Source organism: Bufo bufo, chromosome 2 (assembly GCF_905171765.1).
Source record: "Bufo bufo chromosome 2, aBufBuf1.1, whole genome shotgun sequence".
NCBI classification, from domain to species: Eukaryota; Metazoa; Chordata; class Amphibia; order Anura; family Bufonidae; genus Bufo; species Bufo bufo.
Genome location: NC_053390.1, coordinates 58,814,529 through 58,837,377, shown reverse-complemented (window position 1 = coordinate 58,837,377; position 22,849 = coordinate 58,814,529). Strand labels below are relative to the sequence as shown.

Genomic DNA, 22,849 nt, shown 5'->3' with positions numbered 1-22,849 from the left:
TATACCATGCTTTTCATGCGCTACCCATACTCAGAGCTGCGCCCATACCATGTTTTTTAGGTACCACTCGCATCCAAAGCTGCATTCACCCATTTGTTGTTACATCATGTGTTGTACTCTGCTCCCACTCAAAGCTGCATTCTCCTGTTCATTGCTACGTCATGGTTTTGCTCAATCTCATTGGGGCAGTCTGCACCCACCGCTCTGGTACCTCTCTCCCGACAAACATAACTGCGTTCTTTTCAGGCTTACGTTCCCTTCCTCGGTGGTCTGTTACATTCCATAGGCCTACTTTCTGTTTTAATCCTGGTTCATATTCACTCAGACTGGTCTCCTTTTACTTCTGGTTCGTATTCACTCAGATTGGTCTCCTGCCCCAGTTCACCAAACAGCTCCTCAGCAGAGGTCAGTGGGCCAGTAAGTTTCCTGCTATGTTTTCACAAACCGTTTATTTGTTTGTCACGATAAGAGACTTCTCTTAGCGAACTTGCAATGCCTCAGGCTCTTGTTTTTTCTCCCATCTCTGTTTCAATTTCATGTTTACGTTTATGGTTCGCGGTGGTTAGTGTTTTATGTATGCACGTGCTTCGGATTACTAATGACTATATTTTAACGCCTGTTGGCAGTCATCTTCCTTAGGCCACCTTCTAGCCAATCTAATTATTCAAGTCGCTTCATATGCCATCAGGTCCGGCTTACGTTTTAATTACTTATCGTCATCCCTCTGTCTTCGGGGGCCCTATGACTGATCCGGCCTCATGGCTCCGGGGGCCCCATGACCGTTTTTTCATGTTCTGTTTGTTAGGGGTACAACATGGTTGTAGGCTGGTTAGTGTTACCAGGTTTGCTGTTGGAGGGGGTCATGGTTATGCGAGTCCCCAAGGCATTCTGGTGCTGCATAAGTGGTTTATAAAAAATAATAATAATAAAATCATAAGAGGCTCGCACGAGTGGCTCTTCGCTTATAGGACCTCACGACTGGCATCGTCATTCGTAGTTCGCACGGTCATCTGATACTTGTTCCGCCATGAGGGGCTCTCACGCATGGCTCCCGCCATGAGGGGCTCTCACGCATGGCTCCCGCCATGAGGGGCTCTCACGCATGGCTCCCGCCATGAGGGGCTCTCACGCATGGCTCCCGCCATGAGGGGCTCTCACGCATGGCTCCCGCCATGAGGGGCTCTCACGCATGGCTCCCGCCATGAGTGGCTGTCACGCATGGCTCCCGCCATGAGGGGCTCTCACGCTTGGCTCCCGCCATGAGGGGCTCTCACGCTTGGCTCCCGCCATGGGGGGCTCTCACGCTTGGCTCCCGCCATGGGGGGCTCTCACGCATGGCTCCCGCCATGAGGGGCTCTCACGCATGGCTCCCGCCATGAGTGGCTCTCACGCTTGGCTCCTGCCATGGGGGACTCTCACGCTTGGCTCCCGCCATGGGGGGCTCTCACGCATGGCTCCCGCCATGGGGGGCTCTCACGCATGGCTCCCGCCATGGGGGACTCTCACGCATGGCTCCCGCCATGGGGGTCTCTCACGCATGGCTCCCGCCATGGGGGTCTCTCACGCTTGGCTCCCGCCATGGGGGGCTCTCACGCTTGGCTCCCGCCATGGGGGGCTCTCACGCTTGGCTCCCACCATGGGGGACTCTCACGCATGGCTCCCGCCATGGGGGACTCTCACGCATGGCTCCCGCCATGGGGGACTCTCACGCATGGCTCCCGCCATGGGGGACTCTCACGCATGGCTCTTGGCTTAGAGGATTTCACAATCGTCATCGACATTGGTAGGTCATACGGCCATCTGCTACTATTTTCCATGGCACACCTTTCAGAAGTTTTCTTTTGTTCATTTATATTTTACAGATTAGTACTTGCAGTTCATTTCAGCCTCATTTCATTAAGAAGCTTTACCCCATGTCTTTGTCTTTCTAGGTTATCGAGTCCCGGTTGATTACTAAACCCGTTGGGTTAAGCCCCAATCTTTTCCCCTGCCGTCCTTAATTCTAAGGTTCGCATCCTGGCGGCTGCCCGGCCCCATGGGCCCCTGGTGGTTGCTTCGGCCCCATGGCTTCAGGGGTCCGACCAATGGTTGTCTGTCCACCTGTGCATCTATGCTTTTGAATGACTCATATCTTTACCTGCTTGCCAGCTTATTTTATTCAGGTTTAATTTTACTTTGTCCGTTATTATCTCCATTTTCTGTCACGTTTCCCTTCGTCTTTTCAGGTCATGCAGTTGAACTCATATTGGGGTCACCTTCCACGTCGGTCAGGTCTCGTTCCTAACGATATTTCGCCTTGCATGTCATTCAGGCCACGTAGTTTATCTTAGGTATCGCCTGCCACATCGGTCAGGCTCATGGTTTAATTTAACCTGCACCTTTTATTCAGGTCCGATGACAGCTTCGGCCCCATGGCTTTGGGGGCCCGATGACAGCTTCGGCCCCATGCCTTCGGGGGCCCGATGACAGCTTCGGCCCCATGCCTTCGGGGGCCCGATGACAGCTTCGGCCCCATGCCTTCGGGGGCCCGATGACAGCTTCGGCCCCATGCCTTCGGGGGCCCGATGACAGCTTCGGCCCCATGCCTTCGGGGGCCCGATGACAGCTTCGGCCCCATGCCTTCGGGGGCCCGATGACCGATTCGGCCCCATGCCTTCGGGGGCCCGATGACAGCTTCGGCCCCATGGCTTCGGGGGGCCCGATGACAGCTTCGGCCCCATGGCTTCGGGGGCCCGATGACTGTTTTTCAGTCCTGCTGGGCTGATTGCCTGGTTGGTTGTGCATCTGGGCTGATTTGGCCCCTATGTATCGCATACATACCTGCTTCCCTAATTTCCTAATAATCAACGTTGATTGCTCACTTTATGTTTTGACCACAAACTGGTCCGGTTCGCCCTACAGCATCATCGTCATGTCTTACGCAGATATTTAGTCTTTCTTTAATGGTTCATGCTTTCGTTCGGGTCCTGCCAGATGAAGAACAAGTAGGGCAATTCCCTCTAACATTTCAGTCTCTGATCGTAGTCGATCATATCTTGTCAACCAGGTCCCCGCGCAAAGTCTTTGCCTTTTTACCATGACCAGGAACTCATTTTCGTCGGTAGCTTCATTGCATTGCATTCCCTCACTCATGGGAGGGCATAGACAGAATCTTGTATATTATGGCTTCGTAGCTTCTTGCCGCACTAACCTCAGACTCCCTACAACCACGTTAAATCGGATTTTGGACAAGGTCCAGCATTTCCTCACGGTAGAAGTTTCAGATTGTAGGTCGGTCTTCACGTCTCAAACGCAAAAATAATTCTCGGGCACACAGTAGAACAACGCGCGGACCACGGCTAGCAGATAGCTGTTGTCTGGGGAACTATTCAAGGATTCTCTTCCTATCTTCATGGTTTCTTTTTGGCCCTCATTTCTAAATAGTCTAGGCAGTTAGGTTGCGGTCCCACGATCTCCTGAGGCTAGGGCATTGCCAGTACTCGCACTAGAGCCAAACTTTACAAGTTTCAGTTGGTTTTTATGATCCATTTCACAACGTATTCCCGGTCCTCCATTCCGCTTTGGGGCAGTATACGCAATATTGAGAATCATGTCTCTGGCCTTGTCATCCACAAGATGGGTTGTAGGTCTCCTACTGGTCTTGCCTCGTATACCCCGAATTTTCGCTCTAGATCCCTGACGCCTTGCAGTTGGCTTGGGGATTAGTTTGCACATGCCATTCGAATTCCTTTTCTACCCTACTTGGCTTGGTTTTTGCCCACTTATAGGCCTACCCACGATCGTGGCTCAGGGCACACAACAAGCCATTTAGTCAGGTCAGCTAAGACACGCCTAGCTGGGTTAGGTTGTTCCTGTTTCTCTCCCTAGGGTTCTTCGGATACCTCTTGGCCGTAGCCATGACCACAAGTTGGTAAGGCTGATTAGTCAGCCTGCATTTGTGGGAGGGGCGGAGGCTCTTCATATACGAGCCACACCCTCACTTCCAGGCGTGTGTTCTCAGGTGCCCCACCCTCCCTCCCTTATCTTCTCATTTCCACAGGGTATGCCCACTTATAGGCCTACCCACGATCGTGGCTCAGGGCACACAACAAGCCATTTAGTCAGGTCAGCTAAGACACGCCTAGCTGGGTTAGGTTGTTCCTGTTGTTTCTCTCCCTAGGGTTCTTCGGATACCTCTTGGCCGTAGCCATGACCACAAATAACAAAAAAAGTAAAAATGTCAGCAGCAATGAAATACCACCAAATGAAAGCTCTATTAGTGAGAAGAAAAGGAGGTAAAATTCATTTGGGTGGTAAGTTGTATGACCGAGCAATAAACCGTGAAAGTAGTGTAGTGCAGAAGTGTAAAAAGTGGTCTAGTCATTAAGGGGGTTTAAGCTAGGGGAGCTGAGGTGGTTAAAAAACACTACATGACTGGACATCCCCAATAACATTGTGCTCTAACAGGTTTGACTCTATTTTGGGGTCTGGTCTGGAGTTTGGTGCCTAACGTTTGCTTTGGTGCCCATCATTTTCTATTTCTGTATATGCTCCCTTTGGTACTTTTATTTTGGCAGCATAGTATTTGGGGTCGACAGTACTGTCAGTACAGTAATATGAGCACATGAGGCAGCAGCAGGCACAGTATTGGTGGAAGCTATAGGATAGCAGTGTTAAAGGGGGCAGCTGAATATGAGGTTTCTATACTGCAAATGGTGGGGATGTGAAACGCACTGCCCCCCAGGGCCTATCGTGTCACAGGTTTTTAGGAATAGTATTGTGTGTCATGGTGCTCCTACCTGGATACCGTCGCTCCCCAAGGTTAGGCTCCATAGGATTCAAAGGAGCTGTAGTTGGAGGAATAAGTCGAGTCTAGACTTGGTAAAGTTCAACAGTTTTACTTGAATAAACTTGCATCTTGGCTCCAGCAGGTTTTAGGGTGCACTTGCAGGTTAAATTGGATACATTGCTTTCTCTGCTTTACTACAGTAATGTCTGGCTTCAGTCTGGTTACTGGAATTTCTGACAGTTCTGGTGGCTTTGAGTAGGATTCCTTTGGCTGCTGACCCCCCTTGTAATACTCCATCTGTGAACTGCCTGGAGCTAAGGTGCTCTGCAAGCTGCTTCCCCTGGAAGGCTCCTGCTGCAAGAGGGGAGAACGCTCCCCCTCACTGCGCCATGTTGTCTCATCTCCTTCCAACTCTCCAACTAACTCTGAACAGGCAAGACAACCTTGCCGTTGGAGGATCTGGGCAAGCCCACTTCTCCAAGGAGGGTGAGGGAATGGAATAGTAAGTTCCATTCTACCTATAGCTTAGTGCCAGACACACTGCATCCTGCTGGTAAACCAGTCACAGTGCATACAAAGATGTACTGCAGAAGAAATGAGTTAAAGTCAGAGGGGTAACCTGAATTTACTGGTCCCTAATGCAAAATCTGGTTCAGGTCCCATCTACCATTAATTAATACTAGTGTCTTTTTATATGGCAGAGGGGGCTGCATACCGCTGACCCAAGACAACAGTAAACTTGGCAGTCTTCAGGAGAAATTGTCATGATGGTCTGGACTAAATGATGAAGAAAAGGAAAGCGAACAACTCAGTGAAGACGTCACCTGTGAGTCACTGGATTTGCATTTGTTATGCTCGTCACTGAAGGTTAATCACGTGAGACGCTACAATTCATCAGGCACATCAATGGAAAAGGTCATTGTCACCATGTGCAGCATCTGCTAGTTAATTTTTTCAGTGCAGCTGATTCTTATTACCAGTGGAAGTGCCCACAGGTACAGTATATATATATATACACTGTACTGTATATAGTACTACTTGTATGAATGATATATTAGTACCAGCTGAAGGACCCGGCTTTGCACGGGTTTATTTCATCTATTTAATTTAATGTTTGTGTGTATCGTTAAAAAATATCGACAGTATCCACTATAACAGTGACATCTACAGTACCCTACCCCCTTAACAGTGACCTCCATAGCGGACCGTCCTCTTAATTGTGATCTCCACAGCAGCCTGCCCCTAGGGTGGCCAGAGGTCCGGTTTTAAGCAGGACAGTCCACCCCCTTAACAGTGACCTCCACAGCCCCCCACCCCTTAACACTGCCCCCCCCCACAGTTTCACGTCTCCTCAAAATGGGACATCCACAGCAGCCCACCCCCTTAACTTTGATCTTCACAGCAGTCTGCCCCTTTAACAGTGAGTTCCACAGCACCCCACCCCCTTGACAGTGACCTCCACAGGGTCCGTCCCCTTAACAGTGACCATAGGTTACAGTCCCCTTAACTGTGACCTCCACCATTCCCGGCCCCCTTAACAGAGACCTCCACAGCGACTGCCCCTTTAACAGTGACTGCCACAGTGCCGTGCTCCCTTAACAGTCACCACACAGTACCCCGCTGCCTTAACAGTGACATCACAGTACCCCACTGCCCCTTTAATAGTGGCCTCCACAGTCTCCTCCTCCCTTAACAGTGACGTACACAGTGTAGGCCCATTTAACATTGACCTCCACAGAGATCCATTCCCTTAAAATGTGACCTCCACAACCGCACGCCCCCCTAACAGTAACCTCTACAGCACCCCGCCCCTTAACACTGACCTCCATAGCAGACAGTCCTCTTAATTGTGATCTCCACAGCAGCCTGCCCCTAGGGTAGCCAGAGGTCTGGTTTTAAGCAGGACAGTCCAGCTTTCAGACTCCCTGTCCTCCGTCCGGCGCAGGGCCTGGACTGACACAAGGATGTCTTTTTGATCAGCTCACTCTCAGACAGCAGCACTGTGCTGTCTGAGTGTGAGCTGCAGGAAGAAAGTCACCCTCCCTCCCACCCCTGCAGCTGACAGAAGTTGAGGGGCAGCTGGGGGCGGGGGTTTTAAGTCCGTCTTTTGAGGGTGGCCTGAGACCCGGTCTAAAACCCAGACACCTGATGTACTTGTGTGCCAAATTTCGTGATTGTAAATGCGACGTTGCGGATTCCTTTAGCCGACATACATAAACACACACACAGACATACTCAGCTTTGTATATTAGATATACTGCCTGTCTTGGTTTTGACAAATAAAATGTATCACAGAATTCATACTGAATGAAAATTTAGGAAAGAGGGAAAGCTGATAACTGGAAAAGAAGATGTTTTTCTTTGATAAGATATATTACAAAATTTCTTATAATTTACTGTACTATTGACTTGTAAAGTATGTATAGTTGTGTCATAGTAAAAGTCTGCTTAAAGTAACATCTAACAGTACATAAAGGCATGGAGAATGGTAATAATTCCATCCTAAATATTATCATTTGCATTTTCTCAATACAATATGTGTAAGGACCAGGTTGTATGCATTCATTGTGGGCTATAGTAAATGATAATCCAACGTAAGAAATTCCACCTCATGAATTGTAATTCAAAAATGACATGATTGTAACTGTAAATGACAATTTTCAATTGATATATACTTTGTGTTATAAAGCTTTATTAGACATAGAACATTAAGTTTATGTTCATAAAATATGGATTGGTACATATGCAAATATTTATGGCTCAAAATCTATATTGGATGATCTTAAGACAATTTGTATTAAAATGTTTTTGTGACTGTAGATTTTATGCAACATATAATGTAACCAAGGTTGTTCTTAACCCAACAACACGGGACAAGCACAAAATGAAAACATATGTATTCTTGGAAGGATGGAATTTTTGGATGGTGGTTGCAAAACACATTCTTATCCATGTCATGTGCAAAACATTTCTAATGTAGCTAAAATTACATAAAAATAAGAATTAAGAAAGGTAGATTATCATATTCTTAGGAAATTACATAATATTGGGAAAATGTTATGATAATACCGTGGTGTAAATAGAAGTGAAGGGGCCTAATAGTTAAGATAAAAATGGGCTGAATTTGCAACCTAGAATAGTTTTGGTGTTTTTTCCCCTTATGACTGTTACAGAAGCAGATATGAATCTGCTGTGCAAATGAAAAGATTTGACCTGGGGTTAATCCTAAGGACATTATCTATATGCCCTCCCATATTCCCGCTCTTCATCCTTTAACCCCTACACAGGGATTAGGGGAACCATCAGGCTGCTACCTCAACTCTTTGGATTAGTCTCTGTTCAGTGGCTCCTGACCCACAGTGACCATGAAACACCTATGGTGGTTTGAAGAGATCATGAAACATGCTGAGGTCAGGGCAGATTCTACAGGGTTGATACAAGGAACAGGCAGAGGTCATGCAGGTCAAAGCCACTTAGCGGAATTGAACAAACAGAAGAATAGTGCACTTTTGTCGGAAACTAGCAACTTAAATATATTGCTCAGGCACCAATAGGAAAGCTGCCATAGGCTGGGGGTATCTTAAAGTGTGTGAGCATGCCCTAGGGAGAGAAAAGGCTGCAAGCAGAACATACAAGTCACACCGGTCTAGGGGGGGACTCAGGCAGAAGTCCCATCAGCTCTCCACCAGACATGATTCAGAGACATGGTGCAGAGGACCACCAACATAACAATGAGCTAGTTTCCCTTATTGTTTGATAGTAATAAAGCTTTTACTGTACAGATTGCTGTCAGTAATAAAGGGACATAATCAACCAAGGTGGTTGCTTTAAAGAAGCTGCATGCTCTGCTGGTCTCCATGGACTGGCTCTATAGTACAATTTGCAATTTTTTGTAAAATGGATTTATCAGTGATAGAGAGTAGAACAAGCTACATCTAGATAATCATTCACTAGTAATAGGTGGCAACTTGGAGGATATTAAAAAAATTACAAATTCTTGTAAGATGTTTTTACTTAAAACTAAGCCATTGAAATATAGTTTCCAAATAATACCGCTCCTTATGTACAGTAATATAGCTACTACAATACTGCTTCCTATGTACAAGAATATAGCTACTATAATACTGCTCTTATGTACAAGAATATAACTACTATAATACTGCTCCTATGTACAAGAATATAACTACTATAATACTGCCTCCAATGTGCAAGAATATAACTACTATAATACTGCCTCCCATGTACAAGAATATAGCTACTATAATACTGCTCTTATGTACAAGAATATAACTACTATAATACTGCTCCTATGTACAAGAATATAACTACTATAATACCGCTCCTATGTACAAGAATATAACTACTATAATACTGCCTCCAATGTGCAAGAATATAACTACTATAATGCTTCTTCCTATGTACAAGAATATAACTATTATAATACTGCTCCGATGTAACAGGCCATGTGACACAGGCACTAGAATGTTACCAGCAATGACACATTCCATACATATAAAGAGCCTTTTGCAGCGTTTTAGGAATATAACTACTATAATATTGCACCTACAGTATGTACAAGAATATAACCACTATAATACTGCTCCTAAGTACATGAATATAACTACTATAATACTACTCCTATATACAAGAATATAACTACTATAATACTACCTCTTATGTACAAGAATATAACTTCTATAATACTGTTCCTATATACACGAATATAACTACTATAATACTACCTCCTGTGTACAAGAATATAACTACTATAATACTGTTCCTATATACACGAATATAACTACTATAATACTACCTCCTGTGTACAAGAATATAACTACTATAATACTGTTCCTATGTACACGAATATAACTACTATAATACTGTTCCTACGTACAAGAATATAACTACCATAATACTGCCTCCTATGTACAAGAATATAACTACTATAATACTGCTCCTATGTACAAGAATATAACTACTATAATACTACCTCCTATGTACAAGAATATAACTACTATAATACTGTTCCTATGTACACGAATATAACTACTATAATACTGTTCCTATGTAAACGAATATAACTACTATAATACTGTTCCTATGTACAAGAATATAACTACCATAATACTGCTCCTATGTGTAAGAATATAACTATTATAATACTGCCACCTATGCATAAGAATATAATTACTATAATACTGCCTATTATGTATATGAATATAAATATGATAATACTGCCTCCTATGTACAAGAATATAACTACAATCAAACCATCTTGTTTGTATAAGAATATAACTACTATAATACTGCTCCTATGTACAAGAATATAACTACTATAATACTGCCCCCTATGTACAAGAATATAACTACTATAATACTGTATCCTATGTACAAGAATATAACTACTATAATACTGCTACTATGTACAAGAATACAACTACTATAATTCTGCCCCCTATGTAAAAGAATATAACTACTATAATACTGTAATAAGTTATGGTCCGTGGTAGCATAATCCATAACGGGATTCTTAGATAACCCGAACTTTGTACGCCATCCCTATTGATGACCCATCCTGAGGAAAGGTCATAATCACCATTAAATTGATGAGGGTCCAACTCCCAGCACTTCCGCCAAACAGCTGTTTTCCATTGCCATTGCAGCTGTGGTGCAGTGTAATTACAACCGCTCCATCCCATTCAAGTGTAATTACACTGCAGCACCGCTGCAGCATCGACAGTGTGCAGGTAAAAAAAGTGAAGAAAAGACAGCGATCATATGAGCACTGCAATCTCTTTAAACAGCTGGTGGCATTGCTGGTAGTAGTCGGTAGCCAATCCTATATTCATGACCTATCCTGAGGACAACCACCTTAGAGAGCATCATTTGTATAATCTTGAGGAATAGAGGGTCATGATTAGAGATGAGCGAATTTTTCACAAATTCGATTTGCCGATTTGCCGAATTTTTCGGGAAAATTTGGGTTACATCCGAATATATTCACGGCGAATTTAGTTTAAAAAAAACGCTATTTACGGGCTGTAGAGAGCATTGATAGTGGTGTAGAACACTGTGCCTTGTAGTAACACACATAGGGACTCTGCGTTGGTAGTGAAATAATACTGTGAGTCCGTATGACATGCAGATGACAGGCATCGCTGCACACTTCATTTATTTGGGAAGTCACGGGGCCAAAACTGATCAAATAACTCAAGTATGAACTCAGCCTTACAGGTTGATGTTAGCATTAAGAAGAAGCGCACTCCTTTTACACCGTCACCAGCTGATTCCACATAGATGTCTACAGATCCTGTTCTATTAAACGCTTATACAAGTACAGCTCCCAGACAAAGTGGAGAGGGTGTTAGCAGTAAGTTTGTTTTGACATCACTGATTAATTTGCCCTTCCTCTAATCCGCAAAACAATAACCCCACAAAAAACGGATCCTGTCTGTTGAGCATACACCTTTACTAGGTCAGCATTTGCTCAATAATCCATCAGAATTGCTAATGCCGAAAAAAACAGGAGTGGATCTAAAATAGAGATGACACGTGAATGGAATGTTTGCATGTCTTCTGTGTTTTGTACCCACTCCTGCTTTTGGCTACCAAATCATAAGCCAATTTTGATGGGACCATACAGGCCTTACAGCTGCTACACAGAGAGGATCCGCTGTATGTCTCATTTTTCCTTTCTTCTGACAGATCAGAAGAAAGGTCAAATAAATAATTATGTCAGCCCGCCGAAAGGCAAACTAGTGGACCAGTCATGAAGTGGGGAGGGTGGGAACAGCATGAGAAGTTCAAAGAGTGGACCTATGACATATTGATGAGGTGGAAGCAGCATGAGGAGACCACAGAGTGGCCCAATGACAGAGTGTGGAGGTGGCGGCAACAGCAGCAGCATCAGGAGGAGGCCACAGAGTGGCACAATGACAGAGTCTGGAGTTGGCAGCAGCATGAGGAGACCGCAGAGTGGCCCAATGACAGAGTGTGGAGATGGCAGCACCATCAGGAGGACGACACAGAGTGGCACAATGACAGAGTCTGAAGGTGGCAACAGCAGCAGCATCAGGAGGATAGAACAGAGTGGCAAGGTGACATAGTGTGGATATGGCAGCAGCATCAGGAGACCACAGAATGGCAAGGTGACATTGTGTGGAGATGGAAGCAGCATCAGCATCAGGATACCACAGAGTGGCAAGGTGACATAATGTGGAGATGGCAGCAGCATCAGGAGACCACAGAGTGGCAATGTGACAGTGTGGAGATGGCAGTAGCAGCAGCATCAGGAGACCACAGAATGGCAAGGTGACATAGTGTGGATATGGCAGCAGCAGGAGGATACCACAGAGTGGCAAGGTGACATGATGTGGAGATGTCAGTAGCAGCAGCAGCCTCAGGATACCACAGAGTGGCAAGGTTACATAGTGTGGAGATGGCAGCAGCATCAGTATACCACAGAGTGGCAAGGTGACATTGTGTAGAGATGACAGCAGCATCAGTATACCACAGAGTGGCAAGGTGACATGGTGTGGATATGGCAGCAGCAGGAGGATACCACAGAGTGGCAAGGTGACATAGTGTGGAGAGGTCAGTAGCATCAGTATACCACAGAGTGGCAAGGTGACATAGTGTGGATAGGGTAGCAGCAGCAGGATGATACCACAGAGTGGAAAAGTGACATAGTGTGGAGATGGCAGTAGCAGCAGCAGCATCAGGATACCACAGAGTGGCAAGGTGACATAGTGTGGAGATGGCAGTAGCAGAAGCAGCATCAGGCTACCACAGAGTGGCAAGGTGACATAGTGTGGAGATGGCAGTAGCAGCAGCATCAGGATACCACAGAGTGGCAAAGTGACATAGTGTGGAGATGGCAGTAGCAGCAGCAGGAGGGTACCACAGAGTGGCAAGGTGACATTGTGTAGAGATGGCAGCAGCATCAGCATCAGTATACCACAGAGTGGCAAGGTGACATGGTGTGGATATGGCAGCAGCAGGAGGATACCACAGAGTGGCAAGGTGACATAGTGTGGAGAGGGCAGTAGCAGCAGCAGCATCAGGATACCACAGAGTGGCAAGGTGATATAGTGTGAAGATGGCATCAGCATCAGTATACCACAGAGTGGCAAGGTGACATAGTGTGGATATGGTAGCAGAAGCAGGAGGATACCACAGAGTGGAAAAGTGACATAGTGTGGAGATGGCAGTAGCAGCATCAGGATACCACAGAAAGGCAAGGTGACATAGTGTGGAGATGGCAGTAGCAGAAGCAGCATCAGGATACCACAGAGTGGCAAGGTGACAAAGTGTGAAGATGGCGGCAGCAGCAGCAGCATCAGGATACCACAGAGTGGCAAAGTGACATAGTGTGAAGATGGCAGTAGCAGCAGCAGAAGGGTACCACAGAGTGGCAAGGTGACATAGTGTGGAAATGGAAGTAGAAGCAGCAGCAGCAAGATACCACAGAGTGGCAAGGTGACATAGTATGGATATGGCAGTAGCAGCAGCAGCATGAGGAGACCACAGAGTGGCATGGTGACATAGTGTGGATATGGCAGCAGCAGCAGGAGAATACCACAGAGTGGCAAGGTGACATAGTGTGGAGGTGGCAGCAGCATTAGGATACCACAGACTGGCAGGGTGACATAGTGTGGAGATGGCAGCAGCAGCAGCAAGAGGATACCACAGAGTGGCAAGGTGACATAGTGTGGAGATGGCGGCAGCATCAGGAGACCACAGAGTGGTAAGGTGACATTGTGTGGATATGGCAGCAGCAGCAGGAGGATACCACAGAGTGGCAAGGTGACATTGTGTAGAGATGACAGCAGCATCAGTATACCACAGAGTGGCAAGGTGACATGGTGTGGATATGGCAGCAGCAGGAGGATACCACAGAGTGGCAAGGTGACATAGTGTGGAGAGGTCAGTAGCATCAGTATACCACAGAGTGGCAAGGTGACATAGTGTGGATAGGTTAGCAGCAGCAGGATGATACCACAGAGTGGAAAAGTGACATAGTGTGGAGATGGCAGTAGCAGCAGCAGCATCAGGATACCACAGAGTGGCAAGGTGACATAGTGTGGAGATGGCAGTAGCAGGAGCAGCATCAGGCTACCACAGAGTGGCAAGGTGACATAGTGTGGAGATGGCAGTAGCAGCAGCATCAGGATACCACAGAGTGGCAAAGTGACATAGTGTGGAGATGGCAGTAGCAGCAGCAGGAGGGTACCACAGAGTGGCAAGGTGACATTGTGTAGAGATGGCAGCAGCATCAGCATCAGTATACCACAGAGTGGCAAGGTGACATGGTGTGGATATGGCAGCAGCAGGAGGATACCACAGAGTGGCAAGGTGACATAGTGTGGAGAGGGCAGTAGCAGCAGCAGCATCAGGATACCACAGAGTGGCAAGGTGATATAGTGTGAAGATGGCATCAGCATCAGTATACCACAGAGTGGCAAGGTGACATAGTGTGGATATGGTAGCAGAAGCAGGAGGATACCACAGAGTGGAAAAGTGACATAGTGTGGAGATGGCAGTAGCAGCATCAGGATACCACAGAAAGGCAAGGTGACATAGTGTGGAGATGGCAGTAGCAGAAGCAGCATCAGGATACCACAGAGTGGCAAGGTGACAAAGTGTGAAGATGGCGGCAGCAGCAGCAGCATCAGGATACCACAGAGTGGCAAAGTGACATAGTGTGAAGATGGCAGTAGCAGCAGCAGAAGGGTACCACAGAGTGGCAAGGTGACATAGTGTGGAAATGGAAGTAGAAGCAGCAGCAGCAAGATACCACAGAGTGGCAAGGTGACATAGTATGGATATGGCAGTAGCAGCAGCAGCATGAGGAGACCACAGAGTGGCATGGTGACATAGTGTGGATATGGCAGCAGCAGCAGGAGAATACCACAGAGTGGCAAGGTGACATAGTGTGGAGGTGGCAGCAGCATTAGGATACCACAGACTGGCAGGGTGACATAGTGTGGAGATGGCAGCAGCAGCAGCAAGAGGATACCACAGAGTGGCAAGGTGACATAGTGTGGAGATGGCGGCAGCATCAGGAGACCACAGAGTGGTAAGGTGACATTGTGTGGATATGGCAGCAGCAGCAGGAGGATACCACAGAGTGGCAAGGTGACATTGTGTAGAGATGACAGCAGCATCAGTATACCACAGAGTGGCAAGGTGACATGGTGTGGATATGGCAGCAGCAGGAGGATACCACAGAGTGGCAAGGTGACATAGTGTGGAGAGGTCAGTAGCATCAGTATACCACAGAGTGGCAAGGTGACATAGTGTGGATAGGTTAGCAGCAGCAGGATGATACCACAGAGTGGAAAAGTGACATAGTGTGGAGATGGCAGTAGCAGCAGCAGCATCAGGATACCACAGAGTGGCAAGGTGACATAGTGTGGAGATGGCAGTAGCAGGAGCAGCATCAGGCTACCACAGAGTGGCAAGGTGACATAGTGTGGAGATGGCAGTAGCAGCAGCATCAGGATACCACAGAGTGGCAAAGTGACATAGTGTGGAGATGGCAGTAGCAGCAGCAGGAGGGTACCACAGAGTGGCAAGGTGACATTGTGTAGAGATGGCAGCAGCATCAGCATCAGTATACCACAGATTGGCAAGGTGACATGGTGTGGATATGGCAGCAGCAGGAGGATACCACAGAGTGGCAAGGTGACATAGTGTGGAGAGGGCAGCAGCAGCAGCAGCATCAGGATACCACAGAGTGGCAAGGTGATATAGTGTGAAGATGGCATCAGCATCAGTATACCACAGAGTGGCAAGGTGACATAGTGTGGATATGGTAGCAGCAGCAGGAGGATACCACAGAGTGGAAAAGTGACATAGTGTGGAGATGGCAGTAGCAGCATCAGGATACCACAGAAAGGCAAGGTGACATAGTGTGGAGATGGCAGTAGCAGAAGCAGCATCAGGATACCACAGAGTGGCAAGGTGACAAAGTGTGGAGATGGCAGCAGCAGCAGCATCAGGATACCACAGAGTGGCAAAGTGACATAGTGTGGAGATGGCAGTAGCAGCAGCAGAAGGGTACCACAGAGTGGCAAGGTGACATAGTGTGGAAATGGAAGTAGAAGCAGCAGCAGCAAGATACCACAGAGTGGCAAGGTGACATAGTATGGATATGGCAGTAGCAGCAGCAGCATGAGGAGACCACAGAGTGGCATGGTGACATAGTGTGGATATGGCAGCAGCAGGAGAATACCACAGAGTGGCAAGGTGACATAGTGTGGAGGTGGCAGCAGCATTAGGATACCACAGACTGGCAAGGTGACATAGTGTGGAGATGGCAGCAGCAGCAGCAAGAGGATACCACAGAGTGGCAAGGTGACATAGTGTGGAGATGGCGGCAGCATCAGGAGACCACAGAGTGGTAAGGTGACATTGTGTGGATATGGCAGCAGCAGCAGGAGGATACCACAGAGTGGCAAGGTGACATTATGTGGAGATGGCGGCAGCATCATGAGACCACAGAGTGGCAAGGTGACATAGTGTGGATATGGCAGCAGGAGGACACCACAGAGTGGCAAGATGACATAGTGTGGAGATGACAGCAGCATCAGGAGGATACCACAGAGTGGCAAGGTGACATAGTGTGGAGATGGCAGCAGCATTAGCAGACCAAAGAGTGGCAAGGTGACATAGAGTGGATATGGCAGCAGCATCAGTATAAACAGAGTGGCAAGGTGAAGTAGTGTGGAGATGGCAGCAGCAGCTGCATCAGGAGATCACAAAGTGACCCGCTAACAGAGTGGGGAAGTGGGTTGCAATACCAGTACTAGCTGACGAAGGTGGGTGAAAGAAGGAGCACTTGGCATCAGATGTGTGGCATCAAGCGGGTTGCAGGATCGGAGTAGTAGTTGAGGCAGGTAGTCATAAGAAACCGGTCTCTTTTATCAAAGTGTTGGTGTGGCACCATGGATGATCTAGTCTGATGCATCAGGAATTGGTGGTTGGAAATCCTGGCTGATCCATGCCTGATTCATCTTGACAAAGGTCAGTCTCTCCACATTTTGGGTGGACAGGCGAGTTCTCCTTGGGGTAGCTATGGCCCCCGCCGCACTAAACACCCGCTCTGATGCCACACTACTGGCCGGGCAGGACAGCTGTTCCAGGACAAACTCTGCTAGTTTCGGCCCCAAATCCAGTTTGGCTGCCCAGTAGTCCAGCGGATCTTCAATGTGGGTTGGTAGGGTGCTGTCCAAGTATGCCACCACCTGCTGGTTCAGGTCCTGCTCCAGGTCTACCTACTTCTGGTGACTAGTTTCTTCACTATGCAGGTGAAGAAAGCTACTCATCAGCGACTGTAGACTCAGGCTGCTGCCGATGGAGCTGGTACTGCTCCTGCCACCCCTCCCAGCAGTCATGGCAGTGGAACGTGAGCGAAGAGGGCCCCCCCGGTCAGACCTGCGAGAGGATGGACGATGGCGCAGATAGGCAGCGGCCAACTGACTACATAGGATGTCTCTGTAGTAGTTCAGTTTGTCCTCCCTCTCAGTGGGTGTAAAAAAGGACCCCATTCTGGACCGGTAGCGAGGGTCCAACAAGGTAGAGACAGAAGTCATCCCTCTGCCGAATGGGGACAATTCGACTGCCACTACCATTTGCGCAAGTAACTCAAAGAGACTCCCTGCCTCCATCTTTACTGCATATTGCCATCATGTCTCTGGGTCCTCTGTCTCGTCTTCCTCATCGCCATAGAGCTACTCTGGCTGCTCCTGCTCCTCCTCTCCTGTCACCTGAGTAGAAAAAACACCCATTTGGCTACACATTGCCTGTGCTCCAATGTCCTCCTCCCCCTCCTCCTCCTCTTCCAGTATAGCCCCCACAGGGCTCATGGGGCCGTGGGATCTAGGCTCCACATCTCCAGTCCCCTGACCAGCCATTGTTACCAGCATCTGTTCCAGGACATAAAGCAGTGGAATGATGTCGTTCAGCCTGTAGTCCTGGCGACTGACAAATAACGTGACCTCCTCAAAGGGCCTGAGCAAATGACAGGTGTCACGCATGAGCTGCCACTGGCTTACATCGAAGTTACACAGAGGAGTACTCCTATCCGCTTGCATCATCAAGAAATCGTTGATGGCCTTTCTCTGTTCGTATAGTTGGTCCAACATATGGAGGGTGGCATTCCAACAGGTGGAAACGTCGCATATCTGCCTATGTTGGGGGATGAAGAAAAGAAAGAGGGAGGGACCACAGTGTGAGGCGCCAGTCGAGGCAGAGGAAGGTATCAATAAAGGTATCTGGAAGATACGTATAGTTGACCCCTATGGATCAATAATACTGACACCAGAAGTATCTAATATTTAGACCAATTATTAGTCGCTGGATGGCGGTAGGTGCATTCAGGAAAGTGTAAACAGGAATAATCCCTGAACGTTCAACTCCTGAATAGGTATTGTGCAATAAAATCAAGTAGCAGTGTGATCCACACTAATGATACCAGGTTTGGTCCCATATAGAATCAATAAAAATAAATATAGATAAATATAATCAATATAAAAGATATAAAATCAATAGGTATTAGTGGTCTCCACTCACTTTACTGGGAGGAAATTTTGAGGGATAAAGCTCAAGACCCAACAAAAAAAATCCTCCCAATCCTGGATTGCTTCAAGAATCCTTTATTTCCAAACAACAGGAAAATAGAGCTCTGACCACTTGCAACACAAGCTCCTGCTCTACTCTCCTCATCACTACTTGCCCGCCTAGCGGTGGAAGCGGCGGATGTCTCCTCCAGATCTTGGCTGGGCAGTAGCCGCTGACTGTCCTCTAGTTGCTCTTCCTTGCTGAACAGTGGAGCTGAGCCCACAGCATATAGTACTTCTCGCAGCGAGGGAACAGAAAAGGACAGAAGCAGGTTGAGGACAGGTGAGGACACAGGGCCTGCTCCCGGGCCATGCCAACTAAGGGTTGTGTCTGAATCCACTGACTGTTGGCTGGGGGTGTCTGATGTCACTTGGGATCACGTGGATGACCGAGTTAACCAATCAAGAACCACTGGGTTGCTGGTCAAGACACAACCGCTAGATGACACCGGGAGCTCAGGCCTCTTACTGTGACTCTTGCTGCCACGCCCCCTTACTCTGCTGCGACCTCTGCTTGCACCAGAAACATTTAGGCCTCTGCCACTCCTCTGTGCATGGCCTGGCATTTCTCTGCCTGATATACTTGTAGCTGAACCAACCAAATTAAATGGAAATGAAAACACCCCTAAAAGCGACAAATATATTTTTCTTTCTGTACTGAAATAGGCCACTAAAGCCACTTTCACAACAATTAACTAAGTGAACTTAGAATATATATTTTTTGTAGTACTAAAATACGCCCCTATACGCTTTCACCAGAAATAACTGCAACAGTGCAGTGCGTATATATATTTTTCTTTTTTTTCTGTAATACGCCCCTATACGCTTTCTCCAGAAATAACTGCAAAAGTGAACTGAGAATATATTTTTCTTGTTGGACTGAAATAGGCCACTATACGCTTTCACCAGAATTAACTTCAGAAATGCACTGGGAATATATTTTTCTTGTTGTACTGAAACACGACCCTATACACTTTGACCAGGAAAAACTTAAAGAGTGAAGAAAAACTTAAAGAGTGAAGTGTGAATATATTTTTCTTGTAGTACTGAAATACGCCCCTATACGCTTTCACCAGAAATAACTGCAACAGTGCAGTGTGTATATATTTTTCTTTTTTTACTGTAATACGCCCCTTTACGCTTTCAACAGAAATAACTGCAGAAGTGAACTAAGAATATATTTTTCTTGTTGGACTGAAATAGGCCACTATACGCTTTGACCAGAAAAAGCTTAAAGAGTGAAGTGCGTATATATATTTTTCTTGTAGTACTGAAATACGCCCCTATAAGCTTTCACCAGAAATAACTGCAACAGTGCAGTACGTATATATTTTTCTTGTAGTACTTAAATACGCCCCTATACGCTTTCACCAGAAATAATTGCAGAACTGACAAACATTGTCAGTTCTCTTGGGTACACTGACTTTTAATGGGACAGGTCATTTGGTAGGCAGTTTAAAAATGTTGGAGTCCTGGTGTCTATGACTAAGAAAACCTCAAGGTTTCATGTATGCTTCCTAAGGATGTTTGCCACATAATCCACTCAGTCGTATTAGTCTTATTCAAAAGGTTATTCATGAGGTATAAATAATACTCACTCTTTTGAAGCTTTGCTTGTATTTTTCATTCCTTTTATTCATATAAATAAATCGCTATAATGCATAGTAATCCTGAGAGCGCTGAACTGATTGCTACCCCATGCTGCGTGCCTGTGGGTTGTAACCATGCGCTTTAAATACAATCTCTTTCCATCATCATCATTTCACATTTACATATATTCATTATTAATAGCTTCATTTTTCACAGATGTACATAAAATATTTATGTTGCATTTAAAACCAGTTACTCAGATACTGATTAGAGATGAGCGAATCGAATCCCACAAAGTGGAATTCGATCCGAATTTCAGGATAAATTTGATTCGCCTAGAAGCCGAATTTCCTTGTGCTTCGTGTCAGCGAATCGATTTAACCTGAAATAGTATAAAAAGCAAAAAAATTCTAACTTACCTCCTCCATTTGATCGCAACGGGCCGCCAGCCTCAATTTTGCTTGAAGATCTCGGCCGAAATCCCGTGCGGCGCGAGATTACATCATCACACCGGCTGGCGTGATGACGTAATCTCACGCCGCACAGGATTTCGGCCGAGATCTTCAAGCAAGATGCAGCGGCCAGCCCCTAATGAGCAAATGGAGGAGGTAAGTTTTTTATAAAAAAAAAATTTTATTGCTAATTTTACACTCAGATGCCGCAATCCTGTATGAACGCGGCATCCAAGGGGTACAATGATGGGGGGCACCGCTATCGCAGTTCCCTGTCATTGCACCCACTACTTACAAAAAAATGTTCTTTGTGACGAAGTAATTCGTCACGAATCAAATCTTTTAGTGAAATTCTGCTAATCAGCCAAATCAAACTTTTAAGAAATTCTCTCATCTCTAATAATGATCATAGAAATACCTTAAAATTGCAAATTCATTTCATAAGTGTTGCAACCATATAGTTTCGCTATACTTGTTTTCCTTTGTTTCACCTGCATTCACCTCCTGCATTTCCATATACAGTATCGTCTAATATTAGATTTATGTTTGTTTAATCGTACCTTTATTTCTCCTTTTGTCTGTCCCATGTACCATAAACTACATGGACAATAGAAGAGAACTGCGGCACTCCAATTCCTTAGTAATATTCTTTCTTTATTTCACCAAAATCAAGACGTTTCGACCTCTGGTCTTTATCAAGCTCAATCTTATACAGCATTTGTGAACATATATAGTGTTTAAGGTGCTACTATTGGTTCAACTTAGCTCCTCCTATTACAATTAGTGCCTCCCCTTCATATACAACATCATATCTCTAATTATCAGCATCCCCATCGTCATGATTTTGGTGAAATAAAGAAAGAATATTACTAAGGAATTGGAGTGCCGCAGTTCTCTTCTATTGTCCTAGCTACCAAGGGGTTCAAGGCCAGAACTCATCACTGCAGGCACCGCCACAGAATGGAATGACTGCTACAAGTCAGTGAGTAGTGCTGTCTTACTTTCAATTCATGTACCATAAACTACATGGACATCGAATGCCGCAAACGACATTTTTTTTCATACATGTAGAAAAATAGCGCATTGGGATCTTATATCCCTGTCTTGGGTGATATATTGAATCTCCTTTTAAAATGGAATTGCAGTTAATACAGGATAAACATAGGAAGGTTCCTTTCTTCCTTGCAGCTAAAAAAGTCTGTTTGTTTTTCTTTTTTGTTCTGATGTCACCTCTGATAACTGTATTCTCTATAGTTCTACCTCTCCGATATGAAAAACGAGGTTTTTCTTTAAATAAATTACCATATTTTTATCATGTTTTAATAATTCCCAATATTTATTTATAGCATTTTTTATGAGAGTCGCATGTCTATCATAGGTCCCTATATACATGCAGAGATTATCCTTGGCCTTTTTTCTTTTCTGACTAATAGATCTTCGAGTGAAATTTTGTCTACTTCACTACTAATGTTTTTAATCACATCATGTTTGCCAAATTTCAAAAACCTAAAAAAGAATCTTCACTTAGGCAACTGTATGTATATTTAATAAAAATGTATAGCAATAAAATATGAGACCTATTTATTGCCAGTATGTTATGGAGCATGAGGAGAACAGTAGATCAGCTTTGTCTAAGTTTAAAAAGCTGCTGTTCTGTTAGTCATGGGATAACCCCTTTAATATTGTGGGTGCCATAAAACCATTTTTTGGGGTGCAAAACACCTCCTTTGAATCCATCACACAGAAATAGAATAGTTAATCATTCTGTTAATTTTGTGGGTGACATAAACCCATTTTTTGGGCACAAAGCACCTCCTTTGCATCCGTAACTGTAATAGTATAGTTAATTAGTGTTGATTGCGAATATTCTAATCGCAAATTTTTATCGCGAATATCGGCACTTCGAGATTTCTTTCATTAGTACTACTGCTTCTTGCTTGTGGGCCAATGAGAAGGCTGCGAAAATAATGACTGGAGAATTTATTGCCAATGTTATGCGAAAAATTCACAAAATATTGTGAAAACGAATATTGCCTATGCCGCTCATCACTATAGTTCTGTTAATTCTGTCGGTGACATAAACCCATTTTTTGGGGTGCAAAACACCTCCTTTGCATCCGTAATAGAATAGGTAATCAGTCTGTTAATTTTTTTGGTGCCCTCAAAGAATGAATCAAATAAGGGATGTGGCCGAGGTCGTGGTGCTGCTGGTGTTGGTGGTGGTGAAGCTCCTGCTGCAGGGAGAGCTCGTTGTTGATCTGTGCCAGCTACGCACCCAAATGAAACACCTTCCTCTGGTGCATGCAGGCAACAGGATGTTCTGCGTCACTTTGTAGGCACGAATACCGATATATATACAAATGGTGAGGCCAGAACAAGTAGAGGCGTATTAGATTGGATGGCTGACAGTGCCTCCA

The 22,849-nt window shown here is 45.6% G+C and overlaps 1 protein-coding gene across 1 annotated transcript in view; it reads left to right on the top strand.

Moving 5' to 3' along the window:
• Nucleotides 1–22,849, top strand: part of SLC14A1 (solute carrier family 14 member 1 (Kidd blood group)) — a 529,357-nt gene that overhangs the window by 5,557 nt on the left and 500,951 nt on the right. The window contains exon 2 of the mRNA XM_040421151.1: nt 5,470–5,594. Coding sequence (XP_040277085.1) covers nt 5,550–5,594 — 45 coding nt within the window. The 5' untranslated portion in view covers nt 5,470–5,549. The remainder of the gene's footprint in view (nt 1–5,469; nt 5,595–22,849) is intronic.